Source organism: Epinephelus lanceolatus, chromosome 5 (genome assembly GCF_041903045.1).
Source record: "Epinephelus lanceolatus isolate andai-2023 chromosome 5, ASM4190304v1, whole genome shotgun sequence".
NCBI lineage: Eukaryota > Metazoa > Chordata > Actinopteri > Perciformes > Serranidae > Epinephelus > Epinephelus lanceolatus.
The window spans coordinates 35,878,599-35,898,414 of NC_135738.1; the positions used below are offsets into that span (position 1 = coordinate 35,878,599).

A 19,816-nucleotide genomic window follows, 5' to 3' on the forward strand; every position below is an offset into this window, starting at 1 on the left:
GGAAGTAATTTTAGGAAAAAAGATGTATCTACAACCATAGTCTGAAGATTGTATGTATTTTTGCCTAGTGCAAGTGAAGCTTTGATGATTCAAATCCAGTACATCAAGCTATAAGGAGACCTTTGCAGTTTTCTGGCAACAATGTAAGTGTGCTTCCTGACTGCCCCAGTCGTAGATCCATAACATCAACAAGCATCCTGTCTCAGTCACACCACAGGCCTCAGGCTGGCCTCTCCTCCTCTGTGGGAGTGTCATCAGTGATCAACAGTCTCCTGTTGGGACAGACCAGGCCTTCAGGGGACACTGGCATGAGGCCCAGCTGCAAACAATGTAGATTCAAATGGGGCGAATTCACATTAGTTCTCTGGTACACAGAGTGACGACAACAGCTCCACAAGATATCAGAATTCTTCAATATGTGCAGATTTCTCAGACTAACAAGATTGCAGAGATTCATGTTTTGCAGGAACACAGTACTGCTAAATATGCTCGGACTGTCACCACCAGAATGCTTGCACTGTGCAAAACCTAGATTCACTTTGTGCAGGGGAGAGTGCCATGAGCTTAAATGATTCACAAACTATACACAAAGTGGAGAGCTACTTAAAGGAAAGGCAGACTACCCCCAGCCCCTTTATGTTTGTCCAGACCATATAATTATCTATCAACTTCCTTATGTTTCCAACTGATTTATTTGCATGTATGGCCATGCAAAGACTATGGCTGCTTAACAAATACACTGTCACACTAGGCCTGTCACGATAACTATTTTGGGTGGATGATATATTGTCCCAGAAATAACTGCATTAAACATTATTATTGTAATTGTAAGAGCATTTTATGCCACTGATACAGAGATAATTTAACAGCATATTAATGTAGGTGCATCCTCTGAAAGAGCAACAACCTTTTGATTCTTCTGAATATTCAGCCATTGGAGTGGATGTGAAAAGAATTATTAACATTATTCAAAATAAATAAAACATAATCAAATGTGTGTGATTGAGTGAGGAGCTTAGCCCATGGTGAGGGTGAAACTTTGACACAGGGAGAAGATGAGAGGACAAAGGCAATGCGACCAGAAATGACAGCAAAACATGTCCATGCTAGAGATCTCAACCGTCACCCCTTAACCTGTTACCCACCAAAAATATTTTTGACCAGTTACACAAGTTGCCTATAGGCTAATTTTGCCACTATCCAGTTTACTGTATTGCACACCACCCAGGTCTGGTAGGAGCTAGTGGCACCACTCATTTGGCCACCACTAGTTACGTCCTTGCACAACAGCGTTGCTGTGGAAACACTGACTCAGAGTCCAGTCGCCCCCCAGCTCGCCCCAGTCAGTAAGCAGCTCATTTATGAGCCCCAAATCCTCCTTTAGCATTATTGACTATGTTAGCTCTGTTATCACCGTTAGCAATCTCAACACAGCTCGTGGTGCTAACATATTAAACAATGCTAAAAAGGGTTAAATGGCTCACAATGAGGCCACTTACTCACCGTGGCAACCTGGGGGGAGACCAGAGGATGGGTACCATGTTTCCACAGCAACGCATTCAGCCACTTGTACAGCGTTATCAGCTGTAATCGCTGAATGCGCAGTGCCACTAGCTAGCTAACGGTAGCACAGGTGCTGCACGGTGCAGAGTGGCCAAGAAACCAGTGGAGACCCAAAATTGGGTAGTGAGCATGTTTCCACCCTGATGTGGTTGATTGTCAGTAAAGTTAACAGAAAATAAAATAAAAGGCAAGACATTTACATCACGGATCATTAAAATTTAACCACCTCTAATTGGATAGCGCTTTGAAATGCAGCGCTCAAGCTCACTGAGTCAGAGGTGTGCTGGACTAACAGCAAAGGCCTATTATTAGTTTGCTTTTTTTTTTTTTCTTATAAATTAACCAGTTAGTTACCATGACAGGCCTATGTAATGTCAACTCACCCAAATTATAAAATCTTTTGAAAAGTGAGGACTGGGCTGTGCCAGTCCAAGTTGTATGATTGCTGCAAAGAGCTTTTCCCTCAGACATCATGCCAGTGTTCCCCCAGTTGATCAATCGGTCTGTGGTAGTACTCATTAAAGACTTATACAGCCAATAAAGCCTATAAAGAATATAGACTTCAGTTCAGCATAGTCTCTTGGTGTCGCTGTCATTCAAACAGAATACTGTCATTTAACTATTACTGGGATGCTCTGTTTTAGCTGGCAACCAGCTGAATTGATATGGTTCCCGTGGTACTAGTAGATCTATGTCAAGTCTTTTCTGTTCTTTCTCATTGTTTACTGTCCTGTATCCAAGCAATGACATGGCCCCTTTACACACTTCCTGAATTCGTTTGACCTTGTTGTGTGGCAGCACGGTACGCCAAGCCTGCGAGACATCAGCGGCGTTTCGTGATGTGATTTTGAAGGCCTCTTTCCTGGACCCTTTGCCTTTCCCGTGAGTCACCCTGTAGATCCACTCTTCCAACTGTGAGGTCATCTCCAGACCTACAAAATCATACATGGCAGCTATCTCCGCAAGTGGGTTGCGTGCAACGTCCTCATAGCGGACCATTTTGTAGCGGCCTTTAAGAAATGGAGGGGGCTTCATGATGGCCCTCTCATTAATTCGTACATGGCTACGGCAGATTTCCTGCATGACTTGATACTGCACCTCGCCAGCTGGTATGCTTCTCTGCTCTAAGACGACAGCATTATCACTCACGAAGGCTTTAGCTGACTCCTCTCTAGACTTCACCACAGCCCGAGGGTCTCGGACCAGGTGGATGATGCGGAGATCTAGGCTTGGGTCCTGCAAGAGTGGGTAGAGGGATTCCAGCTCAAAGAATCTCACTTCTTTTAGTACTATGTGACTGTAAGTACCACAGGCCTCCTCCACCCTCTGCAGGCCCCTAGCATCACATGTCTGGAAACACCTAGTCTGGTTGCTGAACTGGTTGCGTGGTGTGAGAGAACAGGCTGGCGGTGAGCACAGTGCTCTACTGTGACTCCACATAAACAAGGAGGACACATTGTGGTGCTCCGGCAGGTAGGCCTCCATCACAGAGAAGTCACACTGGAATACGCTCCGTAATAGATCCCTCACAGCCATCCGGAGTGATCGTGCACCTGGTTTCTGCAGTTTGGTCCATACGTGCCAAGCTGGCTCCATAAGATAGAAGACAGATGGGTGCTGACTGAACACCTGACCCACGAAGGACGAGCCTGATCGCCACGATGACAGCAGCAGAACGTGAACTTTGCTGTTAGTAGGGGCAGAGCCGCAGGGACTGAGCTGGACGTACCAGCCGCAGAACAGCACCACTGCTGCCCCCTGAAGGATCACCAGGAAAATCATGGTGCTGAGGTTCACTCTGCAGCGCATGATGGTTGAAGATCACTGTCAGCCTCTGGTGCTTGATGTGGATCTTTCTCTTTTTGTCCTCTGTGGAGCTGTGTGATGCCTCTGCTGAGAGAGACAGAGAAATGGATATGTTAAAATGGAAATGCATGTTTCCACAATGCACAATTTTCCCTGCAAATCACCACTTAGCAACTCTTACCATTGGTACAATACAGTGGATAATGAAAAATTAGACCAATTTCATCCTAAAAGTATTATTTATTAAATAATCAAATAATTAAAAACCCTAATAAAACTGCTCTTTGATTAAAGGCTGTTGGCCAAAAGCAATACAAGCAATTTAATTAGGGTTGTCTTGAATATCGATCCGTTCTGCAGAGCTTCAGTCTTAATCAACAGCAAATATTTGAAGCTTCAGCAGGGGGTGGGGGTGCTAAACATGACCTGAGAAGGACTCAGCCAGACATTTTTCCATTCATCGTGGCTGAGATGGACGGCACAGCTACAAACCATGTCTTTCAGTTTAACTAAAGGCATTTTTAAGGGGTTCGGGGATTTGTTTTTTGTTTTTTTTACAGTATTGATTGTTGTTTTGTTATTTGCTAATAAAATCAGGTCCTATCTATGCAATTTTATGACAAAATAACAATTATAATAATAACAGCTTGGGACAATATTCTTATCATGGATAAAGTACAGACATAAATGCCCATACTAATAGGGTTCCAATCCAAAACAATGCTTTAAAAAGTGCTGTGAAAAAACAAACGAAGAACAAAAAAACATCTGAAACCCCAAAATTTAATACTGAATTCTTATCCACCAAACAAATATGCGATTAGTCAAGTATTTGGGTCCAGCTCCATAAATAATATCCCTTGACAGATTTTTAAACAGTTTTAGTAAATAAAGTTTCTTTACGTAATGCCAAGTGGCAACCTAATTGGCTGAAAAATGAAGCTAGGGTACTAGTGCCAAAAAATGCATTTCTTCGAATGGCCACTTGAGGCTGGCTCCAAAAGTGAGTCGATCCCCATAGACCCCCATGTTAAAATGCCCAGCTTTAAAGCAGAAATAAACATGTTTACAGTCTTGTACAAAAATTGGTCTCTAAAGCTAATTTTAACATTCATGACAACTGTATGGGGGTAACTTTTTACATAACTCACTTGATACATTTTATGAAGACTGAAAGTTATGGAAAAATAAGGGCGGGACACTTTGAGTGACAGGTGGGTGCCGTCTGTTTACAGGCTACCACAGCAACAGCATTGGTTAGTTGACATAATCATGGCATAGAATAGGCATGGCCATAGCTGTCGCTGTTTCAGTGTGTTTTCAGTTCATGAAAGTTAATTATAACATTTTGGTCACCAAAAAAATTTGTGTTCAGGGTTCAGCATGACATCTATACAGGGGATTCATTTTTATATAAGTCACCCGTTCACATTTTATGAAGGCTTAAAGTTGGGCATAATTAAGAGTTTGAGTGACAGACTGTCTGCCGATAGTGTCCTCAGCTTTTCAGTCAGATCCACCCCTAGCTCCTATACAGCACCAGCTTTTCAGTCAGATCCACCCCTAGCTCCTATACAGCACCAGCTTTTCAGTCAGATCCACCCCTAGCTCCTATACAGCACCAGCTGCTTGCCCAAATATGGTCACTTCTAGCGCCAAAAAACCAAGATGGCTATGGCCGAAATGCCTTTCTTAAGGCTTCAAAATGGGAGTCCACAAACCAATGGATGACATCACAGTAGCTACATCCATTATTTTTACAGTCTGTAACGTTACAGTAAACTTTCAGTAATTTCCACCCTCTTCTCCAAATATGGTCACTTCTGGCTCCAAAAAACCAAGATGGCAACAGCCAAAATGCCTAGCTCTAGGCTTCAAAACGGGTCCACAAACCAATGGGTGATGTCACAGTGGCTAAGTCCATTATTTTCTACAGTCTATGGTGGTACAGTATCTGTGTAACAAGTTAATAAAAACATAGCACAAGACCATTGACCACCTAAGACAGCAGACACAACAGGATGAAAGGTCTGGCTGTTCACACAAATGGACTCAAAAGCTGGCACATAGGCTGACAGAAAGGCTGCTAGTCATTGTGAATTGGGATGGCACCGTCCCCTCAACTAAACAGACTCTAAAGACACCTAGCAACACTACAGGGAAAAATTGAGAATGGCTGCAAATGTCCTCAACCAGGCGAGATTCAAACATTTGTTTTCAAGGTATAAGACAGGAGTGATGCAGTTGCAGGTCACCATTGGGTCTCCAGGTTGCTGCCTACTCTGCAGCCTGGCTCTCTTTCTTTTGAGCCATAAGTATTCACTGTACTGTCATAGCATCTGACAGGAAACAAATACTGATAAGCTCTAACTTCATGAGCCTTAGCTGTTGTCATCAGTATCCTCCTCCATTCTCTACCAGAACCCATGTGTCTTTTCCTAGAATTTGTACCTTCCTAATCACACACACAGCCACACACAAAAACACCACAGAAAAGGAGTTACATTTTTCTTAAGTAGGCTTGGTCTATCTCTGCACATGAACTATTCCTGACACCCCACATTGTTTGAAAAACTATCAGTTTCAGATCATAAAAATTCCACGTCGAATGTGAATGTCAGTAAGGGCTCGATTTACAGGAAGCTCTGGACAGATAAGAGAAGGAAGAAAAATGTGGAACAAAGGAAAAGTGACTAAGCAAGGATTACTCTCCTTGTCATCTGATCTGAGCTGAAAGCTAGAAAACACTACCACTTGGATGCTTTTCAAATAAGTTTACAATATGCATTTTATTGCACTTGTGCCGTATGATGTCATTGTGCAACACATGTTGAAATGTGTACTTTAGGCCGGACTTTGTTCTTACTGTTCATTACTAGTCTATTCTGATTACGGGAAGGAAGTAGTTACATTACACAATGCTGTAATACTTGTAATAGTAGAGCAGGGTGCATCAAAATGGCTAGTGTTAGCGTTCGAGGAAACATTGGAGAAATTCAGCCATATATGCTTGAGCCTCAGTCAGACCCAGACTAAGATGAGGGGTCTGCTGTGCACCAAAATGCGACTAGCACTAGTATCAGAATGCTGAGTCTAGCTAGCGTCTTTTATGTAGCCTATCTTATCTTTTAGCTTTACAGCTCTGTGGCTAACTGTTGGTGGCTGACACAGCATTAGCGATTGTGAAACATACATTAATATCTGCTACGATGGGGGTTTTAGTAGATAGTAGAGGGAAGTTCCAGGTTTACTGTCACTATGGTACGGCTAAATCTCGCTCTCTGTACTGACAGTCCAGTCTGCGCCTTAGGTTTCTGGTTTCTAACAGGTGTTGCATCAAAGTCTTTTCCCCCGTCGATATGTGTTTTCTGTATTTGACAGCGACTGGCTTTCGTATTAGTGACGTATGTGATCTAACTGTTGTACATATGAATCTTCAGGTGAGGAATGTGGAAACACCTCTCTTGTGACAAACTCTGCATGGACACAAGTCATTATAATCAAGGTCAGACATTTATTGTTATTGACAGTTATTGTTCTTGGCCCCAAACAACTCAGAGACTCTTTATCTGATGACATAGTTTCTCTAGATGGCATTGCTCTGGCCTCTAGCACTACCGTAAGAAACCTCGGAGTAATATTTGATCAAGATTTGTCTTTTAATTCTCATTTAAAACAAACCTCACGGACTGCATTTTTTCATCTGCGTAATATTGCGAAAATTAGGCCTATCCTGACCCGAAAAGATGCAGAAAAATTGGTCCACGCTTTTGTTACCTCTATGCTGGATTACTGTAACTCTCTATTATCAGGTAGCTCTAGTAAGTCCTTAAAAACTCTCCAGCTAATTCAGAATGCAGCATCACGTGTACTAACAGGAACCAAGAAATGAGATCATATTTCTCCTGTTTTAGCTTCTCTGCACTGGCTCCCTGTAAAATCCAGAATTGAATTTAAAATCCTACTGTTAACTTATAAAGCTCTAAATGGTCAAGCTCTGTCATATCTTAGAGAGCTCACAGTGCCATATTATCCCACCAGAACACTCTGAGAACACAGGGTTACTTGTGGTCCCTAAAGTCTCCAAAAGTAGATCAGGAGCCAGAGCCTTCAGCTATCAGGCTCCTCTCCTGTGGAATCATCTTCCTGTTACGGTCCGGGAGGCAGACACCGTCTCCACATTTAAGACTAGACTTAAGACTTTCCTCTTTGATAAAGCTTATAGTTAGGGCTGGCTCAGGCTTGCCCTGTACCAGCCCCTAGTTATGCTGACTTAGGCCTAGTCTGCCAGAGGACCCCCCTATAATACACTGGGCACCTTCTCTCCTTCTCTCTCTCTCTCTCTCTCTCGTATTCAATTACTGCATCTTGCTAACTCGGCCATTCTGGATGTCACTAACTCGGCTTCTTCTCCGGAGCCTTTGTGCTCCACTGTCTCTCAGATTAACTCATATCGCAGCGGTGCCTGGACAGCGTGACGTGTGTGGTTGTGCTGCTGCCGTGGTCCTGCCAGATGCCTCCTGCTGCTGCTGTTATCATTAGTCATTAGTCATACTTCTACTGTTATTATACACATATGACTATTGTCACACATGTATACTGCCAGATATTAATACATACTTTCAACATATTGTACCACAGTAGCCAGAACTATAACTATAATATTATTACTTTCAATAATGTTGTTGTAAGCTACTGTCATTACCTGCATCTCTCTCTCTGTCTCTCTCTCTGTCTCATTGTGTCATGCGGATTACTGTTAATTTATTATGCTGATCTGTTCTGTACGACATCTATTGCACGTCTGTCCGTCCTGGAAGAGGGATCCCTCCTCAGTTGCTCTTCCTGAGGTTTCTACAGTTTTTTTTCCCCGTTAAAGGAGTTTTTTTGGGGGAGTTTTTCCTTATCCGCTGCGAGGGTCATAAGGACAGAGGGATGCCGTATGCTGTAAAGCCCTGTGAGGCAAATTGTGATTTGTGATATTGGGCTTTATAAATAAAATTGATTGATTGATTGATTTAGGAGTCATAAACAGAAGAAAAACATATTGACACAGCATGACATAGCACAATGGGGTAGAGGGTAGCACTGTCACGGGACAGCAAGAGAGTTTAAATCTGGTTTGAATCCACAAGCCAGCTGGGGCCCTTGTGTGAGGAGTTTGCATGTTCTCCCCATGTCAGCTTGGGTCTTATCCCGCTTCCTCCCACAGTCTAAAGTCATGCAGGTTAGGTTAATTGGTGACTCTAATGCCTGGTACACACTACACGATATCAGCCCGATTATAGCCAGATGCAGCATCATACAGTGTCGGCTCAGATCTAGAATGACAATGAGTGTCATATGCGATAATCCATTGTTTCATCTCGCTTAGTGTCATAGTAGACAACAACTGACGCCTCACGACGTCCCGACAGAAACTCTAGCATGTTTCATTTTCTTTTTGTCATTCACAACTTCTCCTGTCACAGCTGTCAATCTGACCAATAAAAACAAGGAGCGACCCATACTGTATGTCAACAACACGCCAGGGTGATATTTCGTCTAGGGACGTTTCCACATAGAGTAAAAAAGGAAAAATTATGGCGTCAAACCGCTAGCAAAGGATATTATTTTGTCATTTCAAATTCACCACTTCCTGTACAAGTTTAAAGTTAAAAGCCCATTATAATTTTGGTTGAGAGAATCCCTTTATTTTCTAAAAAGGCTTTTATTGTGAAACATTTGCAGGAACTTGTTGTGGATGATTCTGTGACTTGCATACTTTGCATGTGGTACTTCCAATGTAGCTCCTGACATCTGGCGTCTGGTTACTACAATAACATTTCGGCTGGGACATTATGAGCCACAGTGACAGTGACAGTGAAATAATAGTAATAATAATGAAAATAGGACAAGAATAATCCGATGACATCACACACATCGTGATAGATGACCAGGGATGATTGATGTGGACCATTGTGTAGTCTGTCATGTTTTTTGGCTAAGTCACAGCACGATTTTATGAATCCCTAATTGTCTAATCTGACTGTTGGATCAGACAAAAATGTTGTGTAGTGTGAACCTGGCATAAAGCTTCTTTCCCAATACACAAAAAAATCTGCTGACACCCCCTAACATCTGGCTTTTTAATGCAATGGGAAAGGTTACAGTTGACATTCAGTCCTGTTATTTATTGGCTCTGGCTTTGATCGGCATTGATGGAAACACAACACCCGAGTAAACGCACTAATTTTAGCCTCTTTACTAGCGAGATGCAATGACGAGCCACCACAAAATATGGTCTGTCTCTGCCCAAGCAGCGCTCGAACATTGCTCCAAATTGGTATGAATTGAGTTTGAAAGAGAGACTGAATAAGTAAGGCATATATAAAAAGAGGTAACCACCATTAAGTTTTCACAGGCCTTTTTTCATACTGCTTTCTATTGTTTACTAACCTGTTTTCTGGCTGACCGTGACTTTGAACGTGACACGAAAAAAAAGAAACCACACACTGCTGCACATCAGTGTAAACAGCTCTACTCTACCGGCAATGGGAAAGGAGTCTATAGCCTATTTTTAATGGGTTTTCCCGTGTTAAAAAAAACCACATACATGTGCTAATTTTGTTTGAAAAGGGATATAAATTGCCAATAGTCCATGTGAATGAATGAACCCTCGGTGTACCCTGCCTCTTACCCAATGTCAGCTGGGCTATGTTCTCCCTCAATGACCCTTAATGGAAAGGGCAGTTGAGGGAATGGAATTTGATAAGATAACTTTATTTGGCATTTGTAGACCTGCCCGCACTCTGGGTACATAGGAATTCATGTGCAGAAAACACTCCGAATCAAGAGTGAAATAGACAAGTAATAAACAGTAAAAGATAAAGTGCACAACAAGGTATGAAAAGTTTAAAAAGTATAATATGTACAAGGATATAAACCTCAGATGCAGGACATTTAAAGAGGTATTTCACACTATGCACATTTCCAGTTTTAATTATTTATTTATTCAAATGTTACCTTACTGCGTTACTTGTACTGCACCTGTTGTCACCATGATAAAATACAAGGAATTATTCAACCAATGTTTATGTTTTTCTGTATCAATTAGTAACACAACACAGCTTTGAATACTGGATCAAAAGAACTTTTACAGATATGCCTTCATGTGTGTACAAGTCTTTTAATGTGGGTTTATATGTTTGTTTTTTTGATACAATGGAATTGTAAACTAAACAATATTCAAACATCATTTAGCATCACATTCTCCATCTTACCAATGCAGGATCACACAAATGTTTGCACTTGGTGGTGCATGACACAATTTTGTAACCCAAGGTTTATTAGCATTTAACTATGTAAATGATTTTGGTATACATATCAGAATTTCTGCATGATTAGTTTCAGATTAGTTTGTCTTTCTTTTCCTTCCCCCCCCCCCCCCCCCTGTTTTCAAAAATAACTAATGGCTTCCTGAAGATCTGGTCTCTGTGGAAATATGAAATAAAAACCTTTAGATTGTGTGGGTTGAGTAAATCATAAGCAATTTTTGAGTTTTTGATGAAATATTCTTAATCCAGGCATTTAATTGTTGGAACAGCTGAAACTACCAATTATTTTTACTGGCGATTAATCTGCCGATAACAGTATTTTGTCGATTATTTAGTTGTTTATTCTATAAAATGTCAGAAAAAGGTGAGAAATGTCATTCAGTTTATTGTCATCGAGGAGTAAGCAAACCACAAAATACTTTTTTCTTAAAAAATCACTCAAACTGATTGATTATTCATCAAATTAGTTTGCAAATAAGTTTATAGTCGACAACTACCCAATTAATCAATTAAACGTCACAGCTGTATTACACGCTTCTTTGTATCAGTTCAAAACCATCCTGTAAAGCTCTGTAGCATGAAGTTGAACTTTGTTCTTCCCCCTGCTGTTAAATGTTCTCTCATCCTATATGCAAAGCATATGTAACCCAAAGTGCTGACGTGTTAGGGGTTATCACCACTACAGTTTATGGTTTGAATACTTTCAACGTTATCTCCAAGTGGCAAACATGTGCAGGTGAGCAGGAGAGAATCAGACAGAAGATTTAAGGGAACATAAAGTACAAAGGTGGACCAAAAGGCTCTCCATCCACATGTGCAACATATGGAAGCAGAGATGTATGTGTAGATGCATCTGAATATGTATGTCAAAGCAGGAACACATGTATATTTACAGTAAAAAAAAAATCAATCCTGATGTTATCATGATGTATTTTCATATGCAGTGTGCAGAGATAAGCTTTTCCTGTCTTCCATTATCTGTCTTTCTGGTGAAGATTTTTTTGGGGGAAAAAAACACAGATTTCTGAGTGTTTCTTCAAAGACTTTCAGAGTGGAGAAGCCTGTGAAAGAGCATTACACCCATCATGAAAGGACAAAACTATCCAGTGAAACAGAAATTCTTTTAGAGTGAGCTTAATGGCAGGGGCACCCACCACACCTACTTAGTGGTTTATTCCAGTCTCTAAATGAATTCATTCACTAAACATTGAAAAGAAACAAGAACAAAAATAAGAAGCAGACACAGTGTTTGTGACTGTCCTTCGATGTTTCCAGTGGGGGATCAGGATCACTGCTGACTGAGGTGATCCATGCAAGCGAACCATAATCTGTTGTGCTTATTGAACAAGCCCTGACATGAGCTCCTCACCTTCAGACCCTCCAGATACAAAGGTAAACATCCTGACAGATCTGTCTTCTTCTCTCTCTACCTGCCTCTCTCCCTATCATTCAGCCTCAGTTCTCTTTAATTGCAAACTATCTATTTTTCATTTGTGTATTAAAATGTTAGAATAGTAAGCTAGTCATAAATGTTTCACCTTATCAGATCATCTCATCTCCAAACCAGTTAAACATTAGAAACTTTACAGGAATACACTGGAAGACTGTGATCCACCCTTCTTACACAATTTTTAAACAAAAGATGATTTAGTACAAGACTGAAAAACTCGACTTTCCAATCACTGAGGTCAAACAACCACCATAAAGAACAATTACTGTCATGTCACTTATGCCAAATCACTTTATCATGTTAGCAAAACAAAGACAGGAAAAACTGATATGGGTTTTTGTAGCCTCCACTCTATCCCCGATTTTCATATAATATGAACATTTTGAGTTTCATCCAAGCAGCAACTTCCAGGGCTCAAATATGAAGCCAGCACGGAAGTGCCAAAGACTGCAGTTCCTCAAATAGCTACTTGAGGCTGGCTCCAGAGTCAGTCCCCATAGACCCCCATGTTAAAAAGCAGAAGTAATTAACATGTTTACAGCCTGGTGCAAAAAAATGGCTTTGGTTTCCATAGCTAATGTTCCCTTCAATGACAACTTTACAGGTGGGTGAATAATTATATAACTCAGCCCATTACATTTTATTAAGGCTTTAAGTTCTGCATAATTACGGGGCAGACCACTTTAAGTGACAGGGTGTCTGCAAGGCATCGCTACAGTTTATAGCCCTTTTTACACTGCCTGTTCAGGGCTGGAATTTCACAATGTTGTTCCACCTCGCCGTTCTTTATAAAAGGTACAATCACGTAACTGGGGAGACAGAGTGGTCTCACCTTTAAGCCGGCATTGGAGGTAACAACAATGACGTCTGTGTAAGAGGACGGGATCATGGATGGGACGGGTGTTTTGACAATGTATTATGTGAGCGACCCACCACCGGGAGATTTAAAAAGCATCTGGCTTTGATGCTAGCAGTTAGCAGCTAACTCATAGACAAAGAACTGACTGAAAATGTCCGCAAATTGGGAAAACAATGAGGTACGGGTGCTCCTTTCCCTCCGAGCAGAGGATGAGGTCAGCCGCTGAATAACACAGATGGTAAATGATTGTAATTGCCATGTTATGCCATTGTTGTTGTTTATAAAGCACTGCCAACGCTTAAGTCATATGTTACACGAGAGGCCGATGCTGTTGTATTACATGTCACGTCCATTTAAAATCACACACTGGGGCAGTATGATGCTGCCATTGTTGAGTTCAAAAGTTAGTAAAAATTCAAAGGCAGCGTAAAGAAGGGACTGTGTAGCGGCCCTATAGTGTGACCTCTGTTTAGAAAGGGCTCTTGAGTGATATTCATTCCTTGCTTCTCCACAGCTCTAATGTCTCATTCAAATATGGTCACTTCTGGCTTCAAAAAAAAACAAGACAGCGACAGCCAAAATACCAAACTCAAGGATTCATAATGGGAGTCCAATGGGTGACGTCACGATATCTGTGTCCATTATTTTGTAAAGCCTATAATTTTTATCATTTGTCTCAGTTGCAAATTTGAATATTTAGGGGATTATAAGGCCTGCTCTTTCTTTGGAGTTATTTTCTAACATCCTTGATTGGCCCAACAAAGCAGCCTCTTTAAGCCAGTTACAGTAATTTACATTACAGCGACTCACATCACAGCTAGATAGGAATTACAACAAAATTTAAAATCAGGTCAAAACAAATGAAATAACATCTTGAGTTGCTAATTCCTTGACTTTTGATGTCACTACATTTACAAAAACCCTACAAACAGGACTTCTGGCTGAATCTCTGGCCTGAAGCAGGACAGTTCCAGTCATCATGAGTTGCCACACACACTGTAATTCCTCTAAGTGGGTGCGGCTGTGATCAACAAGAACTGGATCCAGGTAATGGGCAGTTTCAAATAACTCTGTATTTCCTTGAAATCTAGCCCATGTCCGATTGTTTAACAGTCTGCCCTGCAGGAGGAAGACAATGTGATGTTAAATCCAACTCAGAATAAATGTTGCAAAACGTAGCGGGGCAGAACTTCACTATAGTATCAGCTCCAAAAAACTATAACACTCCAACAGGGGAAAGCTTCCCATCCTCAGTGACGGAGCTGCTGTTAAATGACCTCCATTTTCCCATAACAGCAAGAAGTTTCTCCTCTGGTCCCTATGCTGTCCATTGTTACAAAGTATCACAGACATACGCACAAGCATGAACATGACTGGAGTCACTGACATGGAAAACTGCCTGGTGTGGCATGTATATGTATCCTCTCGTTGCTAACATGCTGTGAAGTCTACAGAGAATGCAGAATGTACCATGACAGGCATGGGGTATGAACTTTCAAGAGACCAGATGAGTACATTTTAATCCACCATAAGGGTCTGAAAAGTTTTCTCACAAGTTCAAAGCATTAATAGAGTATCTCTGGTGTCTATCATCAGAAATCTATCTGGATCATATTTCCCACTGTGTCAGTTGTAATTGCATCCCCAATTAATGTGTGATTAAAGTCATTTATGGTGACAGAGTAAATGGGGCCCCCATGTGCTGCCGGGAAATAAGCCCTTCCCTGTCACTGCGGAGACCCAGATTCAATTCCCCACAATTATGGCTGGTTGCCCAATCAAACACAACTGTCAGAGTTTAGTGGGAAGCTGGTGAGGTATCAAGTTCTGGTTGCCCAACGTGGAGTCCACTAATGCTTAGAAACTTCAGAATAATACACCAGGACAGTGGTTCCCAACCTTTTTCCTCAAGGTACTGCTTGTCTATCATTAAGTAAACTGATGACCCTTGATGAATTTTATGGATATTTCATATTATATTTAATGCATAACTATAACAGCACAGAACAACCGATAAACTGCATCATTAATTCAAATAGTGAACGCAATTTGTGTAAAAAAGAGCAATTTGGATGAAGTCTGAGCAGGTATTTCCTGTGAATATTTCATCAGAGATGAGTTTTCCTGATATTTTTAGGACCTTTTTATACAATTCTCCATTAATATTAGAGATTTTTTTATTTTTTAACAGTTATACATACTTCATACTGCCTTATTTTTTGACAAATTCAGTGCGACTGTTCCATTAACTCTTTGGTTGTTTTAATCGCGTACTTTTCTAAAGCAGAACGAGGCTGTTAAGCAGAGAGTGAGGGCCCTGTGAATATAGTTTGTCTTCAGGTCTTCACCGTGCCTGTTTCTTAAAAGTTTATATCTTGAATAATGTTCTAAACTCTAATATAACAAATTTAGCTCAGTTGTTTTTTACACCCCTTAAAATCAAGAAGGCCTCATGACCCCCTGTGAAGCTTTGGCAACCCCTGATGGGGGTTGGAACCTCCAGGTTGGGAACCAGTGCACTAGGAGATGTTCAAAGTCTACTTTTCATTTTCATAGCCCAGACGCTTTCCATTTGGTCCATTTGGTTGTCTACCCATGATTGTGAGGGTCTGCTTTAGGGACAAAACATTAAATTTTAGAACTGGTTCCAAGCTAATATAATACCAGTACTTTTTTAAACGCTGAATCTTCCACTCATAATTTTTCTTAGAAAGTCACGTTGTTGGGCTCAGTGGTTGATGGCAGCCATTGGTGATGTACAATGACATCGTCTAACGACCCAACTGGAATGTGAACTTATATATTTATACAAACTAGTGTTTTCAAAAAATATCGATTTAACAATACATATATATTCTGAATATTTGAAACAGTTACAGTGCTCATTTTCCGCAGTAGCAGCTGCACCTCCTTGCCCTCTCTGAATGTTTACTACAGTTTGCTGTTCTTTGCTACTAACCAAGAAAAGTTGTCATTATCATGTTATAGCCTTCTTATGCTTGTCTTTTAATACAAATATTAAATTCTATGCCCTCAATGTCAATATTTGAAAATGGTATCACATATTAATACTTTTCAAGGTATTGTTACTGAAGATAGAAATTGCAGTATTGTGACAACACTAACACAAACACCCAAAATAGGATTAACAAAACCATGTTCACAAGTAATGAGACATGTATAGCTGCAGTCGCATTCTGTTTGGAGCCTACACGACATGCCCCTACAAACCGTGCCCACCACCAGTACGACACAAACCCACCAACGCGACATTTATTTGAACCATAGACTGCATATAAAAATGGACAACATGCCTCCACTTCCCCCCACTGTACAGACGTGAGGCTAAAATATCGTGTTATTCGGAGTCTGCGCACTAGCAATCTCCGCTGTATCAAGTTTCCACCCATACACCCATCCGACCAATTGCAAGCAGCACCAGTGAACGCAAGCCCACTAACTGGTTCATTCATTCATAGTTGTCAGTTGTGTTGTAAAATCCTGGTTTTAAAGCATTAAATAACTAATTAATACCAAACTTATCAGAATAATGAACTCTTGGACATACAGCTTCAAGATAAAAAAAACTACCTAAAATGAGAGAAACCATTTTTGGGAAAAATGTATTCGATGTGTACTTTGAGTTTTTAGTTTGGCCCATGTCCTACCCATCTACATAGAGAGGGCAGGCTTTATGACCTACACTGCAGCCAGCCACCAGAGGGGTGATCTAGATGTTTCAGCTTCACTTCTGGGGAGCTTTCATGTCATCCGTATTTATACCTGCATACAGTCTATGATTTTAACCCTAGTAAATAAATATGATGTCAAACCTAGCAATAATCCACTTTATAATATATTAGACACGAAGGGGTGATTCTCCTTTTAAATAACAAGATTTAACCCTAACCCTGACCTTAACCACCTCTCTTTCAACCTATCACTTCATATAGCTAAATGCTAACTTAGCATTTTATTAGGGCTTCTGTTTCCAAGCTAAGGGATGGAGAGGACTGATTGTGGACTGATGGCGAGCGAGTCATGGAGCTAGTGGGCGGGTCACGTAGCTGCTCCAGCTGCAGATATACCTAATCAGATGTGTCTAGCCTTTTTTGTGCAACAACACTAGCACTGATAGGTTGAGTTGCCTCCACAGAGTGAGGCTGGATGTGGAAAGAAGATACTTATTCTATGTCTGTGAAAAGAAACCCCATGTACATCATGGGAAACACGTGGCTGTCTAAATCTTCCACAGGTATTGAAGACAGAAACAAGGGCCACGGTGCAGGAGGCATTGCCCATTTCAAATTGTTAGAAAGAGGGGGAAAATTAATTTTGGTCATTTGGGATAAAACACTTTGAAGGTACAAATAGTAAAATTACAAAAACGGACCTGTGAGAAATCATACCATATTGCACCTGTATAAGGTACTGCCCCAGCTACAAGCTTTTGTTGTTCTTCTTATTCCTTAGAGTGCAGTTACCAAAAATCTTGGTGTGTAAAGCTGCTTGTTGTGCTCAGCTGTCTAAATGGAGGAACACTATCCCAGCAAGTTTCTCAGGGTTGTTTCAGCATGTCATGCAGCTGCGTAGATCAGCCATGAGTATCAGCAGAAAGAGCACTGTGTTTAGAGGATAAATAAACTACAGAGTCAGGCAGTCTTCTTTACCAAAAGCCTCAAACAGCTGCCAATTTTGCTCACTCAGGCTGTCTTCAATTAATTGTGCGAAACACTTTGCAAACATTTCAGAGTGATGTAGTTGGTAATAAAAAGTAACTATGTGAGATCCAGCTATTGGTCAATCAAGCAATGCCATTTAAATAGATTACATCTGTTTGGTATCAGTTAAATGTTAAATATTCATGTATTCATATTAAAACACACAAAAAATTATTTTAGAGGCTGTTAGGGCTGGACTGTGTTATAATTTAACACTGTTGATCATTAAATGGTCAGTGACATGAAATCACTGTTTTACAATACTGCTGCTGTCAAACTGAACAGCATTTTTGTTCTTACATTAATTTTGTCAGATGTTGCGATGCATAATCAATATCATAAAAATTATTCCATAAATACTGCCAAACTTCATTCAACCATATTGCTCAGCCTTAGGCTATTCCACCTATACAGAATGTACTCACACTACCCTCATGGCCGTGTCCTCCTTCCCTGGGTCTATTACAAGTTAAAATAGAACTACACCCATTTTCAAACTTCATATGGTCTAAGACAGTCCAAAGGTATTGGGTAACATGAACAACTCTTTGCCAAATCCACAAACTAGTGTGCTAACTCTTAAATTTGTGATGTCATACGGTATAAAGTGTGGAGCTGCTCCACTGACACTGACTAGGGAAAGATTTTATAGATGACACTGAGAGTACCCAGGGGAATATGGGTACACTTTCTGTTTAAGAACTGAAAACACTACAATAGAATAAAGCTCATTTGAGTATAAAAAAAGAAACACTTTCTGTGTGTCCAGTCCACACAATCAGGCTCCCATTCATTGTCTGTGGAACAGCTCCAGACTTTATACCCTATGACATCACAAGTTCGAGACTTACTTTTATTTTACTTTTATTTTATTTATCATGGACAATGCAACAGGTTACAGGTGCAGGTTGAACATAGGATTTCTTTACGATTCCTGTCCCTGGTTAGGGTTATCTGCTTAAAAAGTGCAAAAGTTATAACATATCATCACTTCTCTGGTTTCAGGCTTTGAGGGTGAGTAGCACCGGTTCTCAAATTTTAATTTAACTTGTCTAGTCCATGGAAATAAATCATTGATCATCTTAATGTGGTTGGTGGTCCCCTTCAAGTCACTGAGCCTCAAAGTGGGACTCCCCAGGACTACTTGAGGGTGATATAGAGAGGTCTCTAACATGTGGAATATTAATTTGTATAATTGGAGTTATTCCAGTTCTTCTCATACATCTCAAGGACAATATTCTCGCAGTATGGACCTGATAGACTGCTGGTCTATCTGCACTGCCAGGACTAAATGGGATCAGTGGGGTGTTATGGAGCCCCCATCTGTCCGTTTAATAAACCCTCAGTATGGTTTAAGTAAGTTTCTAAGTGCGTTTAGCCGCCAGTAAACCATTAGTTTCCACACGTGTCTGAAGTTTTTGGACAAAAAGAGCGAAACTTTATGCGTTTTTTTGTTTTAAAAAGTGCCCCTGCGAGTTTCTTGCCACCGGTCCCACGGAAACAAGCGATTTACCAAGGTGAACAGAAAAAAACGGTCCTGGAGGAGAGGAGAGGACATGTTATTATCTTTACCCCGCATTTAGCAGAAATATCTTACCTTTAGCTTTGTTTTCGGTCCTGCTGCCTGGCGACGGAGCCGGTGCGCAGTGTTCTCTGTCCCAACACCCCGCAGTCCTGTCCCCTCCTCTCCTCTCCTCCCCTCGGTCCTCGGCCAGCAGCTGCTCGGCTACGTCCACTGTCCGGTTGGGTACAAAGCGGTATTTTGAGACGTGGCCAGTGGCTGTGCTGGGCTGCCTGGCAGTGGGTTGGGCGGGGGGCTGGTGCTTAGAGATAGAGGAGGGTGGTGGGCAGTGGGGCGGGCGGACTTGAGCCAGTAACTGTCTCCGCAGCAGGACCGGAGCACCGTGCTGCCAGATAACCGCTCAGGGTTACATCTGCTGAGTCATGACTAAGTTTGCAAAGCTTCAACATGTCCTGAACATTAAATATTTACACTGCTAAACACATATTACTGTCATAAATCATTGTGTCAAATCAAAAAGTAAAGTTAGGCTGCATCAATTAATGAAAAATTGGCTACAATCAGGGCCGCACATAAGGG

The 19,816-nt window shown here is 41.1% G+C and overlaps 1 protein-coding gene across 2 annotated transcripts; it reads right to left on the reverse strand.

The window, feature by feature from the left end:
* Window positions 1-1,849: 1,849 nt before the first annotated feature.
* chst6 (carbohydrate sulfotransferase 6) lies at window positions 1,850-19,452 on the reverse strand. Of its 2 annotated transcripts, none has more exons than XM_033635891.2 (2): window positions 19,313-19,451; window positions 1,850-3,456 (listed from the first exon to the last, which is right to left on the reverse strand). In XM_033635891.2, exon 2 carries the CDS (start codon window positions 3,370-3,372, stop codon window positions 2,179-2,181), a length of 1,194 nt encoding a protein of 397 aa, XP_033491782.1. In that variant the 5' UTR covers window positions 3,373-3,456; window positions 19,313-19,451; the 3' UTR covers window positions 1,850-2,178. The 2 variants fall into 2 exon arrangements, with proteins under 2 accessions (XP_033491782.1, XP_033491783.1); XM_033635892.2 differs by having other exon boundaries at window positions 1,882-3,453; window positions 19,313-19,452.
* Between the last annotated feature and the right edge of the window lie 364 nt (window positions 19,453-19,816).

Bases quoted from the DNA above. Each gene is read 5' to 3' on its own strand.
- chst6 (XM_033635891.2), bottom strand. From the start codon at position 3,372: ATGCGCTGCAGAGTGAACCTCAGCACCATGATTTTCCTGGTGATCCTT.